The following is a 22,870-nucleotide window of genomic DNA, read 5'->3' as shown; positions in this document are numbered from 1 at the left end:
ATTTGAGACAAGAGTCCCCGAAAATCCCCGCAAACACCAATAGCAACAGCAACAGGTTGTGTCATCCTTAAAGCAAAAAATGTGACTGTTGACTTGTTTCCGGAACTCCGGACCAGCCAAGAGGTCTTAATAGTGTTGGTCATTTAACAAATCTCTCCTAGAATGAGAAGCATTTTGGTGACAGAATTAAGATCCTGGGTTTCATGCTAGCTCTGACTTCTGTGCAGACTGATCTGAAACGAATGCCCTTCCTTCATCTCTCTCTGTGCCTCTCCTCCTCCACAGGCAGCATCGCCGCCATTACGGTGACTGTCATTGCCGTCGTATTGTTGGTGTTCGGAGTTGCAGCGTATCTGAAGATCAGGTGAGACGCACCACACTTTCTTCTTTATGAAGGAAAGGATTCCATTAGAGCTGGATTGCTGAGTGCTTGTTTCCTGATACGTACTTAGTTCTTGGAAATCCTGGCAGGGAAGTAAAAGTGGCCGGTGCACTACACATTGGACCGGAATAGATGGTACAGTATCTGAATGTTGGCAAAGCAGAATAAATAAGCAGAATAAACACGCGGCACGGTGACGTAACGGGACAAGAATGAACCTGTAGTCAGGAGGCTGAAGCCTTGGCCCTCTGCCCTTAACTACCCCCTTTACCCTGAGAAGGCCACCTGCCTCCTGGACCTCAGGTTCCTCACTTGTGAAGTGGGTAGAGGCGTGAGCTCAGTGGTTCCTGAATATCGACGTACGGAACACTGATGAGTGGCTGTGTACCCAGTCGATAAGGAGGTTTTCACGGGTTCTAAAGCAAAAATGTTGAAAATACACGGAAAGTGTAGTGTATTCTGTACAAAATGGGGTTTTCCCCTCTGAGATTATGCCCTTCTATCTTTGGTTTCAAAATATCTCCTCTTTTATGAAATGAAGGTGATCACCGATGGTAGCTGAGGTTTTACTTGCCCTAGTCAAATAGAAAGTTGCAGTAGACTATGAGCGCCCACTTTTGTTGTCTCCTGCTTCGTGAAATCCCAACGGCTCAAAACCACGTGACTTACACCGAGGGTCCTCACGGCGAAAACATGCCTCATGGCAAGCAACAGTCTTATTCGCCATGCCGGTCTGTGCGGTGCCTCTAATAAGGGACAGAAGGGCACGTGCGGCCATGGTGAGAACAGCCCCTCGCTGACCTCCAACCCATTCTCTTCTCAACAGCTGGAGCCATCTTTATGGTGGCCCTGGTGCTCCCTCCCTTAAAAGCCCCCAGTGGCTTCCCCCTGCACTGAGAGTCAAGTTCTAACCCTTCAGCTTGACCTTCAAGGTCATCCGCGGGGCCTGCCTTACCTCTTCTCACTCATCACACGTCTCCCTCCTAACCACAGAGCCACAGGTGCGCTGGCTGGCTGCCCAATTCTTATAGACTATGCCAGGCTCTTTTTCTCTCCAGGCCCTTGGCTCTGGCTGGTCCCCCTCCCTGAAGGCTTTTCTTCTAGCTGCCTCTCATGCGAAGCTTTCACATCACATCTTCCAGAAGGCTTCCTTTCCAGTTTGGTGCCCTTGTTCTTTACTATCTAAGTGCCTCATTACTTTTGTCCCGGCTGTTAATCACCGTCTAGACGCACTGTTGAGCATCCGACTTCGGCTCAGGTCACGATCTCGCGGTTTGTGAGTTCACGCCCCGCGTCAGGCTCTGTGCTGACAGCTCAGAGCCTGGAGCCTGCTTCGGATCCTGTGTCTCCCCCTCTCTCTGCCCCTCCCATGCTCATGCTCTGTCTCTCTCTGTCTCTCAATAATTAGCAAATGTTAAAAAATTAAAAAAAAAATAAAAAAGAATACCTAGTCACTCAGGCACCGCCGTGCACACACATGTACACTCCTCACTGGTTTTTCTTCTCAGCTGCGCTTCTTCCTCAAGAGGTGCACATCCGGGGCTTCCCTCCTGGCCTGCTTGCCTCCGTGGATCTCACGGACTTCATTTATCACCTCTATCACACTTCACACGTCTCCGTGGCTGCCCTGTCTCGTTTCCCCTGGCCACCCCAGCCCAAACCAACACTCACCAACTCTCCCGCCTCTTTCCCTTTTTTTTAAAATGTTAATTTATTCATTTTTGAGAGAGAAAGAGAGAGCACAGGGGAGGGGCAGAGAGAGAGAGAGAGAGAGAGAGAGGGAGACGGAATCCCAAGCAGGCTCCACGCAGTCAGCACAGAGCCCAGTATGGGGCTCAAACTCACAAACTGTGAGATCGTGACCTGAGCCAAACTCAGGACGCTTAACCGACTGAGCCACCCAGGTGCCCTTGCCCTGTTATCTCCTCTTGCCCTGTTATCTCCCTCCATCTTTTGTTCTAAATTGTGCACAGGATCAATCGAACGATGGTGTTAAATATGAGAGCGCCTGGTACTATCACCTGTATCTAAGGTACAAAGCACAGGAAAGCCGGGTTTCAAAGAGAAATTGGAATTAAAGGGCCAGCGTCACCTGTGTCTAAAAGCCTTTATAAAAGCATCTTTGTCTCCTTCGTAGTTTAAAAAAATCTTTTTCTCCATTAAGTCTGTATTTCCTGGACCAGAAAACTTAACTTTATGAATTATATCTTACTAAATGGTACTGTTTTCCAGCTAGTTTCCTTACTAGTTTATCACTGCAGATACACCATTTTAATTCTGAGTTAAGTTGGCTTTTATGAACTAGTCTGGGACCTCATTCCCTCTTTGTAGCCAGTTTCTCCGTGTTGGGGTGGGAGGAGGCAGAAAAGGAACTTGTGGGTAAATTTGAGAACCATTCTGTTGTCACAGTGGTGAGTTTCTTAAGGGCTGTGTCACAAAAAGTGTGACGTCCACTGGAATGTGGAGTGAAATAAAACACTCTCCTCTCGCCATGCACTTGCCAAAAAGGATCTTGAAAGAATCTAAAGACTCTTCATCTTGACTCCAGGCGAGAATTCAAGATTACTGTCTCAAACCACTGACTACAGACAGGCAGTCTAGAACCATGATTAAAAATTAGACTCCAGGGGCTCCTGGGTGGCTCAGTCGGTTAGGGGTCTGGCTCTTGACCTCGGCTCAGGTCGTGATTTCACAGTTCATGGGTTCGAGCCCCACATCGGCCTCTGTGCTGACAGTGTGGAGCCTGCTTGGGAATCTCTCTCTTTCTCTCTCTCTGCCCCTTCCCCACTCATGTCCTCTGTCTCTCTCTCTCTCTCTCTCTCTCTCAAAATCAATAAATAACCTAAAAAAAAAGAATTCAGACTCCAGAAGCAGGGAGACCTCGGTTTGCATCCACACTCTACCACTTCTTAGCAGGCTCTGGTGTGACCTGAAAATGTCACGGAGCTTCACGAGCCCTCACTTCTCCCTCCCCCTTAAAAATAAGGGCCACGGTATTAACTACTTGGTAGCATTGTTGGGAAAATTAATGGACCTTGCTTCCCAGGTACCTAGCACTGCCATCATCATCACCATCATCATCAAAGTTGTCAGCGGGAAGGGCTCTCAGCGGAACAGGTGCATTCTAGTTCGTGAGCATTAGCGGTGTGCCAGTTACCCTTCTAGCACTGGGGTCCCATCAGTGATGAGACACAGTGCTCCCATCACAGAATGTACTGTGTTTGGAATATTTTGCTGGCAGGTCATAAAAATTGGTTCTAATGAGCGCTGATGAAAATTGCATCATGTTTTATTTTAAAAATTTAAAGTGTATCTTCTCCGGGCATTCTCAACACGAGGTGAACTCAGTGAATGATTACACTGAATTCGTCATGGCTTCCCTCCCCGTGTAGGCCCTCCATCTTAAATGTAGAAAAGCCCCAGTGGTATAGGTTTGAGGTTGTTATTTATCTTTGGGACTACACATTTAAGGATGGGTAAAGTGATCAGACCCCTCTTTAGAAACCCCCTAAGGAAAACCCCTTTCTGCTGCTCTGTTAATTATTTTGGCAAAACGATAACATAAGGAGGTTAAGAGCCCTCGTGCACCTTAAGGCTGGGCTAAAAGTGCTTCAAGTGTTGTTTTGCCAGATTCTTGGAAAGCCCCACTGATCATTCATCAAAAATACATTTGGCTAAGTCGACAAATGTGTGTGTGTACGTGCGTGTGCGTGTGTGCATGGGGGCCTGCCTGTGTGCATGCATGTGTGTGTGTGTATACCTAAGGGCGGGTTTTTCCTTGGCTGGAAGTTTATTCCATTTCTATCATCCCCGATTTCTGAGAAATAGAACATGACAAGCGGTCTGTTTTCTGTGGTCTTTCAGCTCACTTGGCTTGGGCGGAAGGTGACTGAAATCACAGCCCGTGAGGGAACCATTAGTTGTTGGCGTGTGACCACGGGCTATCACCCTGGCCCAGCCAGTGTCCCTGCAAATGCAAAAGAAGTGTCTGCCTCAAAGGGCAGCCTCACAACCTGACGAGGGGCACGTCCTGTCAGCTCTGCTAGTGGTGGCTCAGTAGTTGCCCCTTTTCCTAAATCTTAATTCTCTCTGAAGGCGTTGGTAAATTCAACCATCTCTTTCCACACTCCTGTTCTTCAGGGACCCATGACCTCTAGTTTTGTCACAATACCTCCCCGCGTAGGGAACCATCTCTTTCTGTAATCTAAGCCACTTTTGGAAGCGACGTAAAAATGAGCTGCCCTGAACCTTCCAGGGCTCTTCTCTATTACCGACCCCGCATTTTAGCTTGCAGTGGCATCGTGCGGAGGGAGGAACGTGGGCTTTGCGGTCAAGTTCAGCACTGACCCTTTTACATACTATTTAAGTGGCCTTGGACAAATGATAACCTCCCTGATCCTGAATTTCTTCATGTGCAAACATCGAGTGGATAACACCCTTCTTTCAAGGTTCTTTTGAAGATGAAATGGAGTGATGAACGTACGGCACCTGCAAAGACCGTGCAGCAGGGTGGTTAAGAACATGTGCTCTAGGGCAAATGTATTACACACTTTGTGATCAGTTTTGTGTTCTATAACCGTATATAATTATATTTATATCAGTAGTATAGTACTAATACCTAACTCAGGTTAGGTAATACAACTACCTAACTACTACTAATACCTAATACCTAGCTCGGAATTGGTATGAGGATTAAATTGTACCAGAGAGAAACCTTCAGCACCGGGTTCAAGGTGAGCACGATGGAAGGATGACGTCCTGTCACTGTAATGGTTGTTAACGCAGCGCTTACTACTTAGGTGCTCGGTAGAACGGTAGCGGCCAACAGTCCCATTGGGTAGGCAGGGATTCAAAGGAGAGGGGAGAGGAGAGGGGGGAAGATGACACAGCAGCTCCGTTTTCCAATTACACGCCGATGTACAGACTTCCGTGTTCCACTTGGCGGTTTCAGTTGTGCTGCTTCTAAACGCCCGTGCGGTTGCATCCACGTTACATGTTCATAAACAGAAACCATCTCTGAGCACTCTTGATCTCAGGGCCTGTTTGCAACTTTAAAAGGAAGCAAGAGCCCTGCCTGCCTCTTGCAGAAAGGTGGCTTTAATTAGTGATGATTGAAGAACGAGGTAAGTCGGGTTTGCTGTGTTTAAATTGGCTCAAAGCTGTTCTGCCACGAGATAATCCCCTGTGCAGGAGACCGTATCTGCTGTCGCCAGCAATGTGGATGCTGCTATAATTAGGTGTGGGTAACCCACACGGACAACAGGGGCTGTTCCCATCACAAAAATAAATGTGATCTTGATTTAGAGACACGACAGGGCATTCTCTTAGAAGTCACCTGTCTTGCTTGAAGTCTTTCAGTGGCCACATTTTATACAACGGGATTCCTTTTGGATGTTGGTAGGTTTGAAGAGTAGGGCCCAGCCATAAAGTCTGAGGTCTTCTAGAATCTTACTTGTGGGTTGACTTTTTTCAGATCAGCTTTTGGCATTCTGTAAGTCTGACTGACTTGATTCTGTACCTTGGTGGTTCTGAGATTTTAATGTGCATAAGAATCAATGGGGGGGGGTAATTAAAAACACGGTTCCTTTTCATGTGATCGCCCAGCAATGTTAGCAATGCCTCCTAAATGTTCCCCTAAACCCAGTTTAGTAATGTTCAACCTTATTTGACGGAAGTTCAAAAAAAGGGGAAGATGTTCAGAGGTGATACTAGACAGAGTCTTCATGAAGGAAGTCGGTCTTAAATGAAAATGAAAATTAATTTAGTACCCTGTATTTTATCCCCAGGATGTGTCCATGGCTTATCTAAGCAAAGTTAGGCGCTCCTTGTCTGTCTGCTAAACAGGAAAAAAGCCTTTGATGGACATTAGGCAGCTCATTGTCATGTTCTAAGTCAGCATATTTAAGCTTAGCATCCAATTTAATCCACCTATAGGCTAATATCAATCTGAGAAAACATGTAAGATTAGAAAATAGCAATCTAGGGGTGCCTGTGTGGCTCAGTTAAGCGTCTGACTCTTGATTTCGGCTCAGGTCGTGAGCTCATGGTTCATGGGATCGAGCCCCGTGTCAGGCTCCACACTGACAGTGTGGAGCCTGCTTAGGATTCTCTCTCTCCTCTCTCTGTCCCTCCCTCACTCATGCTTGCTGTCTCTCTTTATCTCTCTTTCTCTCAAATAACTAAACTTAAAAAAGAAAGAAAAGAAATTACCAATCTATAAAAATGTTTATGATTGGAAAAATTTGTATTTCTATCTGAACTCATTTATATAATCATTTCATCGCTTTTTCTTCTTCAAGTGTCTTCCTTGTGACCATTGTCCCCGTTCCTATATCTGTTATTCATGGGTCTTTAGAATAAATAAATTTCAAGACATTCCCCCCACAAAACAGAAACAAAAAAAGCGCCACCGTGGTTTCCTGGGGCTGGTCCCCATAGGTTCTGATTCCGTGTGGCAGCTCACAGGTGAGGCCAGTGCCGCTGGGTGTGAGAACCATACTTTGAGTGACTCTGATCTACCCCCATCTCCCAACACACCAGTCACACACATTCTAGATACAGTGCCCCCGCTGGTTCATGTCTTGGCTACTTTGGACAGGTTGATCCTTCGGGCACAGGTGCTTGGCTCACCTCTTTTTTATCTGCCTAATTCCAGGTTGTCTATCTCAAAAGAGACCCTCTCTGGGAAGCCTCCCTCCCACCCTCTCCAGGGTGAGGTCCTAGCTGCACACCTCTCCTTTGTACCACTCCGTTCCCTGTCCTGGAATCATTGTATTCTTGGTCGGGCTCCTCCACTAGAAGGATAGAAAGTCCTTGGCATAATTGTTTTATAAACAGTTCCTGGCTGAGTGAATAATCCTGGGTAGGAAAGTTTAGGGTGCGGTGGGCAGTGTTCATTTATTCCAAATAAAGGGAAACTAGATTCAGAGGAGGGGAAGCTCTGGGAATCTATTAAACCATACACTTTGTTCGTGACCTCCTGACTCTGAACTTGTTTACAAATAAGTGATGAGAGCCTGCCAGTATGATACTGGCAGGTAATTTTAAAATAAAAAATAAATTTCATCTACTCCTTCAAAGTAAAGGTTATTTTTAAAAAAAATTTTACCTTAGAGAGAGCACGTACAAGTGGTGGGGGCAGAGAGAGAGAGAGAGAGAGAGAGAGAGAGAGAGAGAATCCCAAGTGGGTTCCACGCTCAGTGTGGAGCCCGATGTGGGGCTGGATCCCACTACTCTGAGATCATGACCAGAGTTGAACACTCAACTGACTGAGCCACCCATGCACCCCAGTAGAGGTCGTTACTTAAAGATAAATTTAAAATAGCTGCTCTTTAAAAGAAACCCAGACCATGGGAAGAACACCTTGAAAATCAATGTTTGGAATATTTCCATTATTGGGATTTTAGTAGAAAGGCAGAAACTGATCCCTAAATTAGAATACTCATTCTGCCACTAACTTGCTTCAGGAACTGTGGGCAAATAAATCTACCCCTAAGAGTCACAGTTTTTCTCGGCTCCAAAACTATAGCTGACAATGCTAATTCCCTAGTTTCGGCAAATGCACCATGGCTAAATAAGAGGTCAATATCAAGGGAAGCTGGTTGGGGGCCATATGTGAATTCTTTGTACCATCCTTGCATTTTTTCTATAAATCCAAAATCATTCCAATAAATAATTTATTTTGAAACAATCGTAGTTCAGTAGCTACCACACAGATGTGTTGTTTGCTCCTTCCTCAGAGCCTCTGCACTCCTGTTCTCTCTGCCTGTGCAGTTCCTGGCGGTCCTTCACATGGCCCATCCCACACCTGGTTTACCTGTCTGTTCAAATGTCATTTTAGTGAGACCTTTTCTGATCACCAACCATATTCATGGTTACAGTCCCCACCTCACGTTTGGAACTCCTCATTCCCCTTCATTGCTTTGTTGTCTTCTGTTGCACATATTACCATTCGTCCTATTATTTTTCATGTCTTATTTATTGTGTCGGCCCCCAGGAGATTGTAAAGTCCCTTAGGACAGGGATCGTGGCCATTCTCCCAGCTCCAGAATCGGGCCTAATAGAGCGTAAGGTTTCAGTGACTATTGAAACGAAAGGAGCCAGCCAGGGAAATGACAATCAGAGAAAGCCACCAACAGAAACAAAGGAGACAGTGGAACTGGCTTTGCAAATGGATGATAAGAGTCTGAAGGCTTAATTACCAATGACTAATGAGCTGCAGATTAGGCTGTGTTTTCCCAGCACTAAGCCATATCTTTTTCATCTTTACATCTCTTCTTCTTAGCACATAATAAGAGCTAACAATTGAATGGCAAGACTCACTCCTCGACTAAAGAGGTGAGAACTTTGGGAGGTGTCACAATAAACAAAGCTGGAGCCTTCATTGAGAACTGGGGTTGATTCTTACAAAGGGGAAGGTGTTTTCTTTCCTTTTTTTTTTAATATGAAATTTATTGTCAAATTGGTTTCCATACGGCACCCAGTGCTCATCCCAACAGGTGCCCTCCTCAATACCCATCAGCCACCCTCCCCTCCCTCCCACCCCCCATCGACCCTCAGTTTGTTCTCAGTTTTTAAGAGTCTATTATGGTTTGCCTCCCTCCCTCTCTAACTCTTTTTTTCCTTCCCCTCCTCCACAATCTTCAGTTTCTCAGGATCCACATAAGAATGAAAACATACAGTATCTGTCTTTCTCTGTATGACTTCTTTCACTTAGCATAACACTCTCCAGTTCCATCCACGTTGCTACAAAGGGCCATATTTCGTTCTTTCTCATTGCCCTGTAGTACTCCATTGTGTATATAAACCACAATTTCTTTATCCGTTCATCAGTTGATGGACATTTAGGCTCTTTCCATAATTTGGCTATTGTTGAAAATGCTGCTATAAACATTGGGATACAAGTGCCCCTATGCATCAGCACTCCTGTATCCCTTGGGCAAATTCCTAGCAGTGCTATTGCTGGGTCATAGGGTAGATCTAAAATAAGTTTGTTTCAGCACAAGTAAAACACCTCATTCATTTTCAAAGACAATGGAGTTCCGTTAAGTACTGTTGCTACAGTTGTCTTAAAATAGGTACCATTTTGCAGTTGTGGAAAAGGCCTCAAACCACAAACGTCACCACCACAGGTACCAGTTGTCACAAGGCATCAGCAGTTAGGGAGGAGGGGAGTAGGAAGGGCTGCTTCCTGTTAGAGCCAAGCCATTTGAGAAGGAAGCCGCGAAGCCAGGGCTTAACATAAATCACTCCCTGTTTTGTCCCCCCCGGGTTCTGCTGTTAGCTCCCTAAACCATACGGTACCGCAAAAGGGCACTGACAGCAGAGTGCCGTTGATTCACAGGGCCTGTGAGCACGGTGCTGGGTGCTTTGAAGCCACATCACTGCATGAGAGAAATTTAGCTATACTTCTCTTTCCTCTCCCTACAATTAAGGTCAAAGTGATGGCTTTGACCCTTTGTATTCTTTAATAATATTTTCACTTTGCCGCGGCTACACTGCACGATGAATTGCCACGGGCCAGACTAATCCCTGCTGGTATCGACGAAGCAAACTCCATATACACTATTTATCTGTACCTGATGTAAGCACTCGTCATCAAATATTTATGAAAGAGCCACCGCAGTAAGAGCAACATACTAGATGTCCAGAAAATTCAAAGGAAGGTAAGACGTAGGCTGCCCCCAAGAGGTTTACCATCTAAGGGAGCCAAAGCACAGCAGTTAGAAAATGCAGCTATGTTGAATGGTACCAGTCTTCATGAAGTTGAGTAAAGAAAACCGCCTCGACCTGACAGCGGTGACATTCGTACAGACTGCTTTTCGGAGTGAAATTAGGTGAAGCGGTGTTGCAGAACAGGGCCAGGAGACCAGGTTTCAATACCAGCTCTACCATTAAATCACGTGGACAGAGTCGCGTAGGTTTCTTAAGCCTCACCTTCCTAATCTTGAAAGTGAGATTGTTTTCACCTCTTGGACGCCACGAGTACCAACCGATCTGAAGCCTCCCGATTTCCATCTAAAACGTGCATGATCTAGGGGCGCCTGGGTGGCGCAGTCGGTTAAGCGTCCGACTTCAGCCAGGTCACGATCTCGCGGTCCGTGAGTTCGAGCCCCGCGTCAGGCTCTGGGCTGATGGCTCGGAGCCTGGAGCCTGTTTCCGGTTCTGTGTCTCCCTCTCTCTCTGCCCCTCGCCCGTTCATGCTCTGTCTCTCTCTGTCCCAAAAATAAATAAAAAAACGTTGAAAAAAAAAATTTAAAACGTGCATGATTAGATCATTCATTCAACTCCCTGTTCATTCAAATGAGAAAGCAAAGAAAAATGAAAGTAAAGATCTATCTTTTGCTTTTATTTTCCTAGTATTGATGTCGTGAATGTCTCTTATAAAACAGCAGGTTCAGGGAGGCTCTGATCAAATAGTCTTGCCTGAAAATAACGATAAGCAGTAAAACCTGATGACCGAGAGAGTTTTAATCCTCTGGCCCCACTCCGGCACAATATTTTTTTTTTAATTCAAATAACAATAATATCAGAAACGGGTTTTTTAACTATGCCTGGAGTGTAGTTTCAGGAGTTCTTGGTGGGAAGGAGGCTTGCTTTTCACTCAGTGCCCTTTTCCACTATTTGCCGTGTGCTTGTGTAAGTTTCATTATAATAAAAATTAAACAGCAATACTGGCCAACATTTACTGTGCATTTACTATGTGCCAGGCCTTTTATATGCATTACCTCATTTAGTCCTCCCACCAGCTCGAACACATTTTAAGTTTCTCCATTTTATAGATGAATAAACAGGGGTTTAAAAACATATTCAAGGACATGCATCTATTGACCCAACTGATACTTTATGGGAATAAAATTATATGGTAGATGTAAAATGCTGCGAGACGTTATATTACCATACAAAGGCGAGGCAGGAGTACCCTATCAATATCGGAGCAAGTTTATTAGGTAGATGTTGGCCAGGCGTGCAACAGTAAGTCATGCTGAAATCTAGGCTGAGCTCCAGTCCTATAATCCTGAGGTTTTTACTAGTTCATTCTATAGCTTCCATTTCTCAACCGTCCCATTGAAGGATTTGTTTGAGGCTGGAGGTGTTAAGTGTGGGGGAGGTGTTGGCGACGCATGGCCTGTGACCTTGTTTACCAAAACTGGCCTCCCTTAATCCCTGTCCATCAGATCCAATGGTGTGTTATTTCTGGTCTCTTTCCTTCTCACACCTACAGAAATGAGTGTGGGCCGTTAGGGGAAACAAAGCACATGGTGGAACATTCTCAAATTTCCAGGTGCATCGGCTGGGTGAGCTGAGCCAGCTCTCAGAATTTTGAGGTCTAAGAATCTCAAAACGAATTCAGCAAGGGCCTGGCTCTTTGCAACAGATCTTCTCTTTTCAAATCCCTGGTATACGTAAACACCATATAGAAGAGCGACAGCAATTATGGTAGCCAGAGATGTAAGTGTAACGCACGCTTTCTGTGCCTTTCAGATTGTATTTTCATTTTGTTCAGTTTTCACGTTGAGCCGAGAAAAAAATTGGGGGGAGGGAGGTGGGGGGCCACATTTGTGTGTCCCATATATAGCAGACATGATTTCCAGTGGCCAGGTGTGATAATTCACACACTAGCATGAACCTCAGAACCACTCTATGTTTCATTTTGTGCTGTTCTCCCAGTCCTGACATTAGTTTTAGCCATAAAATGATGATAATCCTCCCTGGGAAGCTTCTGTCTTGGGAACAGATTGGCTTTTCGGGATGTAGTTTATTTCCAATCACTGTTTCTTCCACAAACAGTTATTAAGGACTTATTATGTGCTGGATATTCTTCGAGGCTTTGGAGACGGTGCTAAGAACAAACAAAGTAGGCAAATCATCCGTATTTACAGTTTTGTCAAGGGAGGCGGCAATAACAAAATAAACAAGTAAATTATATAGTGTGTGAGAAGGTGATGAGTCCTATGAGAAAATCAAGCCAGGGGTGCTGGGGGGGGGTGGGAATTGCAAGTTAAATAGAGCTCTTAAGGAAGGCCTCACTGGAAACTGGAAAGGTGACATTTGTGTAAAGATTTGATAGAGATGAAGGAATGAACTGTGTGGACACCTGGAGGACAGCTGTTCCAAGCTGAGGGAATGGTACATGCAAAGGCCCTGAGGCAAGAGGGTGCCAGACATGATGGGAAGGAGCAGGGAGGCATGGTTGGAGCAGAAAGAGCGAGAAGGACTGGAGTAGTAGCTGATGTGCTCAGAAAAGTAACAGGGGACAGATCCCGAAGGGCTTTGAACACTGTTGTAATAACTTTGGCTTTTACTCTATGAGATGAGGACCCACTCCAAGGTTGTTGGTTTTTTGTTTTTTAAATGTTTATTTTTGTTTGAGAGCACAAGTTGGGGAGGGACAGAGTGAGGCAGAGAGAGAGGGAGACAGAGGATCCAAAGCAGGCTCTGTGCCAACAACGGACAGCAGACAGCCTGATGCGGGGCTCGAACTCGTGAACCTCAAGATCATGACTTGAGCCAAAGTTAGAAGCTTAACCAACTTAGCCACGCAGGCGCCCCACCACTCTGAGGTTTTAAACAGAGGAGTGATCACTATTTGATTTCAGTTTCTTATAGAAATATTGATTGTGAGACAGGTTCCCAGAATAACCCATCAAAGCCTGTTAAGCCCATATTGCCATTGAACTGAGGGGTGCTAATCAGACTCTGGGAAGCTGAGCTCAGAGCTCGGGATCCAGGAGGTAGGAATCTGATTCATAGCTCAGTTGGGGGACTTTGTGCACGTCAGTCAACAGCTCTGAGGGAGAAATTTTCCCCAGCAGAAAAATAAGCAATACCTGGTCCCTGGCCTTATTTTGAGGACCCTCAAGTACGAATGGAACACAGAAGCATTTTGTAGATTGTAAAACACTATATGCTGGTCAGGAGGGGTGGAGAGAAGAACAGTGGTGTCATTATTATTTCCGGGGAAACTGAGTCCAGGACTTAAGTGAAACGCCCGAATGCAACATTCCCTTTGCCATTACTTATTAAGTAGCCATAGGAATGGGTCCCCCTCCTTCTCTAGCACTGGAGGTCAAGGAGAGGGACAAGGACCCAGCTGGTCTCAGTGGAAGGTGCCAGCTGGGTTCCCAGGTGAGCAGGTGAGCAGTTCCCAGGTGGTAACTTCCAGGGGTTTGTGGACTGAGGCTTCCACGGCTGGTGGGTGCAAGCATCCTGTCTCCCCTCATGAGGGCCCTGGAGGCCTCCCCTGCTCAGGCTGCCGGGCCGCCGTCGGCTAGCCCCAGACGGCCAACTTCTCCAAATAACCACAGCCCTCTCCTCCTCCCACCAGGCATTCCTCCTACGGAAGGCTTCTGGATGATCACGACTACGGATCCTGGGGAAACTACAACAACCCTCTGTACGACGACTCCTAACGAAGGAACGTGGCTGGGATGAGAAATAACTGTTCTTTATTTATAAGTGCTTTCCCAGTAGAATTAATACAAGTACCTGATGCGCATCGCGCGACAATCTTAAGCCCTGTTTTGTTGGTTTGGTTGTTTTGTTTTCCTCCCTCTCCTCTGGCTGCTGTAACTTCCCCTTTCGGGTACAAAAAGAATCTTTGTTTTAAGGTGAGTGGAGGCTTATCTGCAGCCAAAATGGGCCAGCCTGGAGCCGGAGCCACAGGCCAGACCACCGTGGTGGAGGCTTCTGGACCCACCACAGGATCCACTGGAAGAGGGACTGAGGGCCAGGGATTGAGTTGTTTTGTGTCGGGGGGGGGGGGGTTACTTTGGGAGGGACTTTTTGTTTGTGGCATTTCTTATACTTTTATTTAGGAAATTCTATTAAATCTCAGTGAGGGGCAAAGAAATGAGTACTGGGAGGATTTCGCCCCGCAGGTGAGGAAGCAGGGGCTGCTCGGATTCCTTTTTAATCTGTTTTTACCTAGTTGTATCTGACAGGATGCCTGCTTGGCTCTACAAGCTGGATCCCGGCTTCTTCACTGCCTCATTAATGGAAGAGGAAACTAGAAGGTGACCTGGAGGAGGCCAGCAAGCCGAAGGACAGTAGCATGTTGCTGTCAGAGCTCAGCATGCCCTCTTATCTGTTCTCCCCTCCAGGCCACCCATCTCTGCTAAGGATGCTCATTCTAGTCGGCTGCGGCTGGGATCACGGCCCCCAGGCTCTCCGTGGGAGAGGGCTGTGACATGAGTTTAGTTATCGGAGAGAAAGGGGGAGCATGTGTGCGAGTGAGCGTGCGGTGGGGCAGTGGGGGAGGCTGGGAGGGCAGGCTGGGAGCAGACAAGCACTGAGTGCCGCGTTAAGGAAACTAGGAATCGGCCCTCAATAACTAACAGAGTCATCCACTGCTTGGAGGGGCGTCTGGAATCCTTGCTTTATACCCATGAAACAGCTGGTCCACTGCCTTCCGGTCTGTTGGATAATGACTGTAAACTTTTTTTTTTTTTTTAAGGGTAAAGGCATTAGTCTATATGCAGTTGTTCAGGGAGGCAATTCCATAGGAAACAGACACCATGAGTAATCCGTGCATTCTTCCCATACACTTACCTCACTAATTCTGCCCTTTAATTAATGAGCACTCTTAGGTATACAGTCTTAAGACCCTACAACTTGAATTTTGAGAAGGAACCGATCATGTTTGCAGATAGCCATTTATTGCAGGGGTTCTCAACCGGCAGACAATTTTGCGTCCCCCAGGAAACATTTAAAAATGTCTTGTGACATTTTTGAGTGTCACAATTTGGTGTTCCTAGTAGGTAGGGGCCACAGATCCGCTAAACAACCTACAGGGCACGGGCTAGCCCACTGCAACAAAGAATCATCTGGCCCCAAATGTCAATAGTATGGAGAAACCATGAGTTACTGAAATGCCCATCGTTAACAAAACAGGACACTGCCAGGGTAGTGGTATTTTTTCTTTTTAATTAAATGAAACAATTTGTTAAATTGTTATCTAAAAAGTATTTAGTTTGTTGGCTTATGGGTTGTTTTGGCATGCGTGGCTGGCTGTGTATTTCTGTGTGTTCTCTAGATAGCTTTATTTCATGGCTCAAACTCTATCCTCCCGTAACACCTGATGTTAGCAAATGGCATCTCATGTCCTGATTGGAGTGGGAAACTTCCATGGTTTGGGAAACATAAATTGGGCCCTGTTTCAGAATGTGTTCTGTTGTCCCACAGTGTTTTAAAGAACTTGAAATGGGAGCAGTTTTTCTTTCTAAACTCGGACCTGCTGCCATGGCTCTGTTTGGTTTCCAGAAACTTGACCCTCAGGTCAACCTGTCACTCGCTGTGGTCCAGCAAGTACTGACATGAAAACCATTGTTGCCACGCTATTCACAGTTGCCAGGAGGGTTCCACTTTCCACAGCCTGCCATCCCACACTCTGCAAAGAAATTATTCTTCTTATTAACAATTTAATGTTTATTTCATTTTTGAGAGAGAGAGAGAGAGCGTGAGCACGTGAAGGGCAGAGACACAGAACTCGAAGCAGGATCCAGGCTCTGAGCTGTCAGCACAGAGCCCAATGCGGGGCTCGAACTCACGAACCGTGAGATCATGACCTGAGCTGAAGTTGGATGCTCAACCGACTGAGCCACACAGATGCCCCTACGAAGAAATTATTCTTAAATTCCTTCCATATCAAAGGAGAATGAGCAACCCCCAGAGGTATTTTACAATAGGACTAGGTAATAAGAAGTAGAGTGCCAAGAATTCTGGTATCTCTGATTTAAAAAAAAAAAAGTGGACATTCTCAGAAAAATGGCCAGGGATGACCAGTGGTGCCCCCTCTGGCCGTGATGGGCCTGAATAGTTGTCTCTCTTCCCTACTCTCATGTCCTTTATAAAGCCTAGAGGCTCTCAGTTTAGCAAAGGACAATTCAGTAAAAACAGGATATCCCTTTTATTTTCTCCCTCCACAAACATTTTGACAAAATGTCCATGAAACACCTTCAAAGTGGTGCTCTTCTGGATAAATACTGGGTCAGTCATTATGCTGGGTCAGAGGGACCAACCTCTTCCCAGGAAAAGCTGACCAGTTATGAACCACAGACTCAGTAACATCTGTCCTAACCAAAGTCTTCTGTTGTTCAAGAGCGATTGGTGGGTTTGTTGCTCCTGTTACTTTCCAAATCCTTATGGCAAAGGGAGAGATCTGGACCTCAGGAAGATCTGTTCGGCAAGGTGACAGCTTCCCATAACTCCGTGTTATGTCAGTATAAACTACCATAGGTTGAACCTTATTTTGCCAAGTGCATTTTTTTTCTGAGTTGGCCAAAGAATTTGAACAACTGTATTCAACATAGGTTGCTTAACACACACACACACACACACACACACCCCTGAAATACATACTGATAATTGACGCCTAGACATCAGAGAGTCTGTTCAGGTCTACCCAAGGGAAATAGCTTCAGCAGATCTAACGCAACCACATTCCTTCCAGGAATAGGACTAGGTCAATAAAGCGATAGAATGTCAGAGCAGGAGGGAGGCAAGCAGCCTCTTCGAAACCACAGATTGCAAATGATGAACAGTGGGATCCAACTTTGTCTTCTTTTCTCCTGGCCCCAGTGAAGTCTCTTGCCCTCCCTGGATGTCTGTCTTCATTTCTTAAATGAGGGTGTTGCTTTCACATTGACCTCACCCCACACTACCTCACAAACGTGTTGTGAGGATTAATGAAACGATGTCTAGTGTTTTCAGTTTCTGGAGAAAAGATATTTATGGATATTTAAAGTATTATGCAGATATATATAAGGGATCTCAGTTTCAGTTTCTTGTTTGTTGTGATACTGGTGTGTTATTTTCACTTACATCTATCAAGCGACAGCTGTTATCGTAGCCACATCAGGCAGCTCTCATAGCTATGAGCTACCCCCCGTGCTGCTGACTGACTGCAGGGTTAGCTGTGCCCGGGACCAGAATGGTTTCTGTCTCCAAATGAAAAGATGTCCCAGGACATAAGTCTCCCAGACTACTGAGTTAGGATCCAGGAGGTTAGGGTAACACAGTATAGATACCTGAGCACTAACAGCGGTAGACCTCTGGCCTGCACCACCCCGAAGTTGTTCTGGGTTCTTTACGGAGTTGATTCTGGTTTGAAGTCATCTGTTTGCCCTTTGTCTTGCTTGCAAGGGTGCATGGTTCAAACCCTCACGGGTGGGAAATGAATTTTGCAACTGGGCCGTGTTGATTTGAACGTTGATTCACTGATTCACCTTCTTTGCCTTTAACCTCCTGTTGGCAAATGAATGTACCATTTCAACTTTGATTTTAAAGCATTAGTTGATACTGGTAATAGTGCTAACCAGAAGACCCATGCCAGCTTGCTTTCTTGGGGTGAGTTAGCCAACATCACTTAAAAGATGGAAAGATGTGCAACTTCTTTGATATTTGATGTCATTGTACCTACATTTGTTGTAAGACATATTGCATACTAATTATATCAATTAAAGTTGTTAAAAGCCTGCATCTGACAGTAGTGATTCACATTTTGATATGTGTTGTTATTCAAGCCACTGAGTCGCGCTGCTCATGTTAAGTAGCCTTGACTTGTTCTTAAAGAAAATTTACCCCACATCAATAAATAGCATTTTCTGCACGGCAGGGAGGCTTCTCTGATCTTGAAACAGAATTGAAGAGTGTCAGAAACGAAACTTTCTAAGGAGTGATTTTGCTCTTAACAATACACCACGTCTTAGAAAGTAGATGCAAGAATAAACACTTTGATTCAGTAAGTAGGCAGTGAGACAAACTCAAGTCTTATTAAGGCATATTTGACATCAGCAAGTACATTTGATGCTTGCTGGCTCTCCTTCAAAAAAATTAAGTCCATCACACCCATCCTGACAGTTAAATAGCAAGCAATTTCAATCATTCAGGATAGACCATCAACCCTCAGAAGCTAACCAAAGATTATTCTGATTCTGAGGGGAAGAACGGCAACAAGATGCATGCACTTTGCAACACAGGAGAGGAACGGAGCCACCTGTAAGCTAGAGCAAGTTGATTTGATGGTGTGAAACTTAAGGTCAGATTTCATAAGGTTAGGTGCCTGGTTTCCAGTGGCACGACGTGGAGGGTTGACTGGGAAGAGTCTAGATGAAAAAACAGGACCAGACATCAAACAGACCCTTTCCTGCTGATGATTCGGCCATTCTTTTTGAGGCCCTCCATGGGCACAAAAGCAAGTAACCAGTCCATGATTCCAACCAAGCTTGTCTGAACAGAATCAGTCAGAAAGCACTTTGAACGTGCATGGAAAGAAACGGCCTAACGGGTGGTGTTTACATATGAGTTATTGGGTCCCCATCAATATATTTTCCTATATGATAGCTTTTCCAAGTCAGATCATAACATGTTTCAAGTCTTTAGTAAGCTATCTGTGATGTTTTACTCTCCTAAAATTCAGTAGTACTCACCCAGCTCACCAATAGCTGGCTATATTTTGATGTTTGTCAGAAAGCATTGAGTCATAAATGGCCATCGAAAAGCAATGATCAAATTGGGAAAATGCCTGTAAGCAGTACGGTCTCTTCTTTTAAAGGACCTAATCTATGACAAGTACAGAATGGACTCCATTTACAGCACTAAAGCAGCATTAATCCGTTGGAGGCAAGAAGTGTATTGTGTTCCTATTTTAAGCAAGATACTGAATATTTACTATAAAACAGAAGGAACGTAGTATCCATTAGGAACTTTGGGTACCTGTGGGCATTGTCTAATGTAATCCTTGGATCAACTCAGTGATCACTACACTCTCTCCATCTTACAGATGTGGAAACTGAGGTGCCAGGATACTCCATTCACTCACGCATGTACGGACTCCTTCCATGTACTCCGCAATGAATAAGATGGCCCCTGCTTGCCAAATATTTACAGTTTAGTAAGTGGCAGAAGTGGAATTCAAACCAGGTCGGTCTGTTGCCAGAGCCGTTGGTTATTTTCCACTCAAGGGGCTGGTTTCCGATCTAAATATAACCCAGCTCTTAAGACTCTCACACCTACTACTAAAATGGGCCCTTCCCCGTCTTGTGAGGTACCCCCCTCAGCTATTTTAGGTGATCTGGAGGGGGTCTGGCATGCAGCCCAGAGAAAGCCCAGTCAGGTCCCAAGCACATGTCCCCTGCCAGGCACTGTCACCTTTCTGCCAATTCATGCTGCCCTGCTGGGCTGTGTTCTCTGCCAAGGAAGAGACTGCCTCTACTTACCCCCTTCTGTCAGAGCACAAACACTGGCCCGACTGTCTCCCAGAGTTTAGTGAAGAACCCCCCTCTTAGCTTCCACTTGAAGCCACCCCGCTCTCCGTAGGAGACAAGCGTGAATCCCCAGCAGCGTGGACTAGAAATTCTACCCTCAGAATGTCTTTCCCTTTTGCCCTCTTGTTCCATTATGTCACTGACTTGTCTTTCCTTGGTATCATCATCATAATGGCTTAGTCTCACCTAACACTTACGATGAGCCAGATACTGTTCCAAGTACTTCACGTGGATTAACATCCCAAGGGGGTAGATCTTATTAATACAGTATTCCCATGGTACTGATGAGAAAACTAAGGGCCAAAGGTGTCGAAACTTGCCCAAGGTCACACAGCTGGTAAGTTGTGGAGCAGAATTCTGGTGCCAACCATCAGACTCCAGAGTCCATGCTCTTGACCGCTTCCACAGAGCCCTCAGTGCCCGAGTTTCCTGCACATACACTCAGCCAGACATCTGTGTTTGAATCCAGTGTGGCCAAGGCTGGGCACCCGCTGCAGAAGCAAGGCCCCTACCTGAAGGGAGGCTTCTAGAGTCACCACAGGGGCCCCCTCGTAGGGCACCTGGCCTGGCAGACTCTGGGCTCCCTCTGTCAAGATTCTGGTCCTTCCAGACAAGGTCACCCACCTGACAACCTCCAGCTCAACAGCAGGGGACTCCGGGCTGACCCTTCTCTTGTCACGAGGCCCACACAGTAGCTGTGGTGAGACAGTGCAGAGCACTCCTGTTCTCCCACTAGCCGTGTCTGCCTCGGCACTTGGACAGAACTCACCACAGCAAACACTGCTGGGCAAAGTGCTGAAAAGCTCAAGCCCGACGGAAGCCAGGGGCCGTCGGGTGGTGTGAGAGACAAATGCTCACCCCTGGCCCCCATGCCAGGACACTGAGACCTGCCACAGGCGTTCATCGGGGAAAACAACAAACACTTCCCCGTGCATTCCTGGAATATATAAGAACATCTGAACACAAAGCTAAGGATTTCACATAGAAATCAGTCTCGCACAAACTTTTTAAGAGCAGGAAGAGAAACGGGTAGGGGAGCCATAGCAGGTAACTGCTGAAATTCTTGGGTCTCTGGGAGGCTGCCACTGTCTCAGGCTCCAGCAGTGAGGCAGGGGGTTCTTAAGAGCTCACTGGGGAGCCCCAGCTACCCCCACACCTGCCAGCAATGGTCTGGAGAATGACTTTCCCTTTTTTCCATCTTTCCTATCTCATGTGAGAACGTCTTATGGACAAGCTCTAGCCAGAACCCTGTAGGAAAGGGAATTGAAAGAAATGCGGTTCCCAGCTTCCCCTCTGTCCTGCAAAGGAGACCTTAGACAAGGTGGTGAGGATACTGAGCTGAAAATAAGTGAGCACAGTCCACCCTTCTTACTCCAGATTACAACTTCCCTCAAGAGGAGAGTAACAACATCATTTTATCCCTGAGGTGATGCAACTGTCTCTTACACACTCACCTGCCCCCTAAAAAGAAAGACACAGTATTCCATGTGTGACTTGAGCTCTGGGAACATTTACTCCTAGTCCAGATGCAATCTTCCTTTGATAGCCAATGACTTATATGCCAACTTCTACGATTAACCACTTGATATTGGATAAGGGGCGGGGGCGGGGAGACATGGCAGGGATGAAGGAGAGAGGAGGAACTGATGAATACAAATAACAAATAGGTTGTAGGTAGATTAGACAAATAGAGAGATAGGCAGATACAGAGATATATCAAATTGAGGAAGAGAATAACACATAGTTACAAAAGACTTCCTTTCTGCAACTGATCACTAGACCTTGTTGGCACTGAGAACTTTCTTCTTCCACTAGCCTTTGCATGTTCTTTTACCCTAACATCTCATGTTTTAGCCAACGTCTCGTCTGGTCATGGGTCTTTACATGGCAGGGTGACTCAAACTTTCTGCCAAAATGTGAGTAAAGCTTGGGGACTGGAAAAGAAAGGGTGCGACTGAACTGGACCCTACAAACAAATGAACATGAGAGAGAGAGATGCCTATGTGGTCCATAAGTGCCAAATACTCTCCCTTCCCTACTTTCCTTGCTCTTTTCTCTCTCCACCCCCACCTCACCCACACACACACCAAACAAACAAACAAACAAAAAATAGGGTAGAGAAGGGGTTCAAAACCATTGTCAACACTTAGGTTGCTGCATGCAAGAGCCCTGGGTCATTCCACACCCCCCATCCACCCACCAACTCCTCCCTGCCCTTCATCTCTGCTTGGGGTCTTCTGAGGAGAATAATGCATTCTTCAGAAAGCCAGAACTTGATAAAAACATCTGCTAGGAAGAGAGGGGGAAAGTAAGAGCGAGATTTCCTTTCAAAGTTCCACCGGCCATTCCTCCCTCCACATCCCACCAACAAGCCCCCTCCTTCATCTCCCTTTGTGAGGAAACACCTGGCTGCAGATGGTCTTGCTGAACCATGATAACAAGCTCTGGAGCCGATACGCGATGAAATGAAATACATTTAACTTACAGGATGAATAATCCCCGATGGCAATTAATCTCCAGTCCTGAGGCCCGGGGGCTGCATGAGGGGCTGTGCTCTCTCCTTCAGAACATTCATTTCTGGAAAGCAGCCAAGTTCACTAAGCAGCCCTAATCATGGGGCACAGCCTGGGAACCTTTGCGTTTGCCTCCACCCTCCAAGGGTTCCCAGCAATACCTGGCTGTTGGCCTCCTCTCTTCTATAATGGAGAGGCTGGATTTTACGTCTGTCTCCCATAGGCCAGTTTCAATGCCCCCATGAGTTCAGGTAAATTCCTGAACTAGCTCCTTTGGGGCTGGACATCCTGAGCTATCCAGGGAGCTGACAGGTGGCTCTTCAAAAAAAAAAAAAAAAAGTAAAATCACTCTTTCCTAGCCTCTATAATCTCCTGGAAATGAGGCAGCTGGTTCCCTGTGGAATAACAGGCTCTCAGTCCAACCAGAGTCAAAACCATCGACACAGGAGAACGGGTAGGCTAGAAATTCTGCCCCACTTTGTATCCTTTCCCCTCGGTTCCTTCTCTGTGCTTAGGACACTAGCTGTAAGAGGAGAGGGGGCCGTGGGAAACCCAGGCTGCTACCTGGTAGAGGCATATGGGACTAGAGATCAACAGAGAAGCACTTGTTCATTGAGAGCCTCACTGTCTGCTCCATTAAAGGTCCCGTGGATTCCACTAAGGAATAGCCTGTGGTGGAACTGTAGCATTGGAAGCAAAAATTTCATTCA

The 22,870-nt window shown here is 46.0% G+C and overlaps 1 protein-coding gene across 1 annotated transcript in view; it reads left to right on the top strand.

Moving 5' to 3' along the window:
• PARM1 (prostate androgen-regulated mucin-like protein 1) overlaps positions 1-17,860 on the top strand; it is a 112,536-nt gene extending 94,676 nt beyond the window's left edge. Inside the window, exons 3-4 of the mRNA XM_045056220.1 lie at positions 286-364; positions 13,710-17,860. Of these exons, the coding sequence (XP_044912155.1) occupies positions 286-364; positions 13,710-13,794 (164 nt within the window). The 3' untranslated portion in view covers positions 13,795-17,860. The remainder of the gene's footprint in view (positions 1-285; positions 365-13,709) is intronic.
• Positions 17,861-22,870: the final 5,010 nt, after the last annotated feature.

Source organism: Felis catus, chromosome B1, assembly GCF_018350175.1.
Source record: "Felis catus isolate Fca126 chromosome B1, F.catus_Fca126_mat1.0, whole genome shotgun sequence".
In the NCBI taxonomy this organism is placed as follows: domain Eukaryota; kingdom Metazoa; phylum Chordata; class Mammalia; order Carnivora; family Felidae; genus Felis; species Felis catus.
Note: the sequence above shows the minus strand (reverse complement) of the source record. Positions and strands in the feature narration are given on the sequence as shown.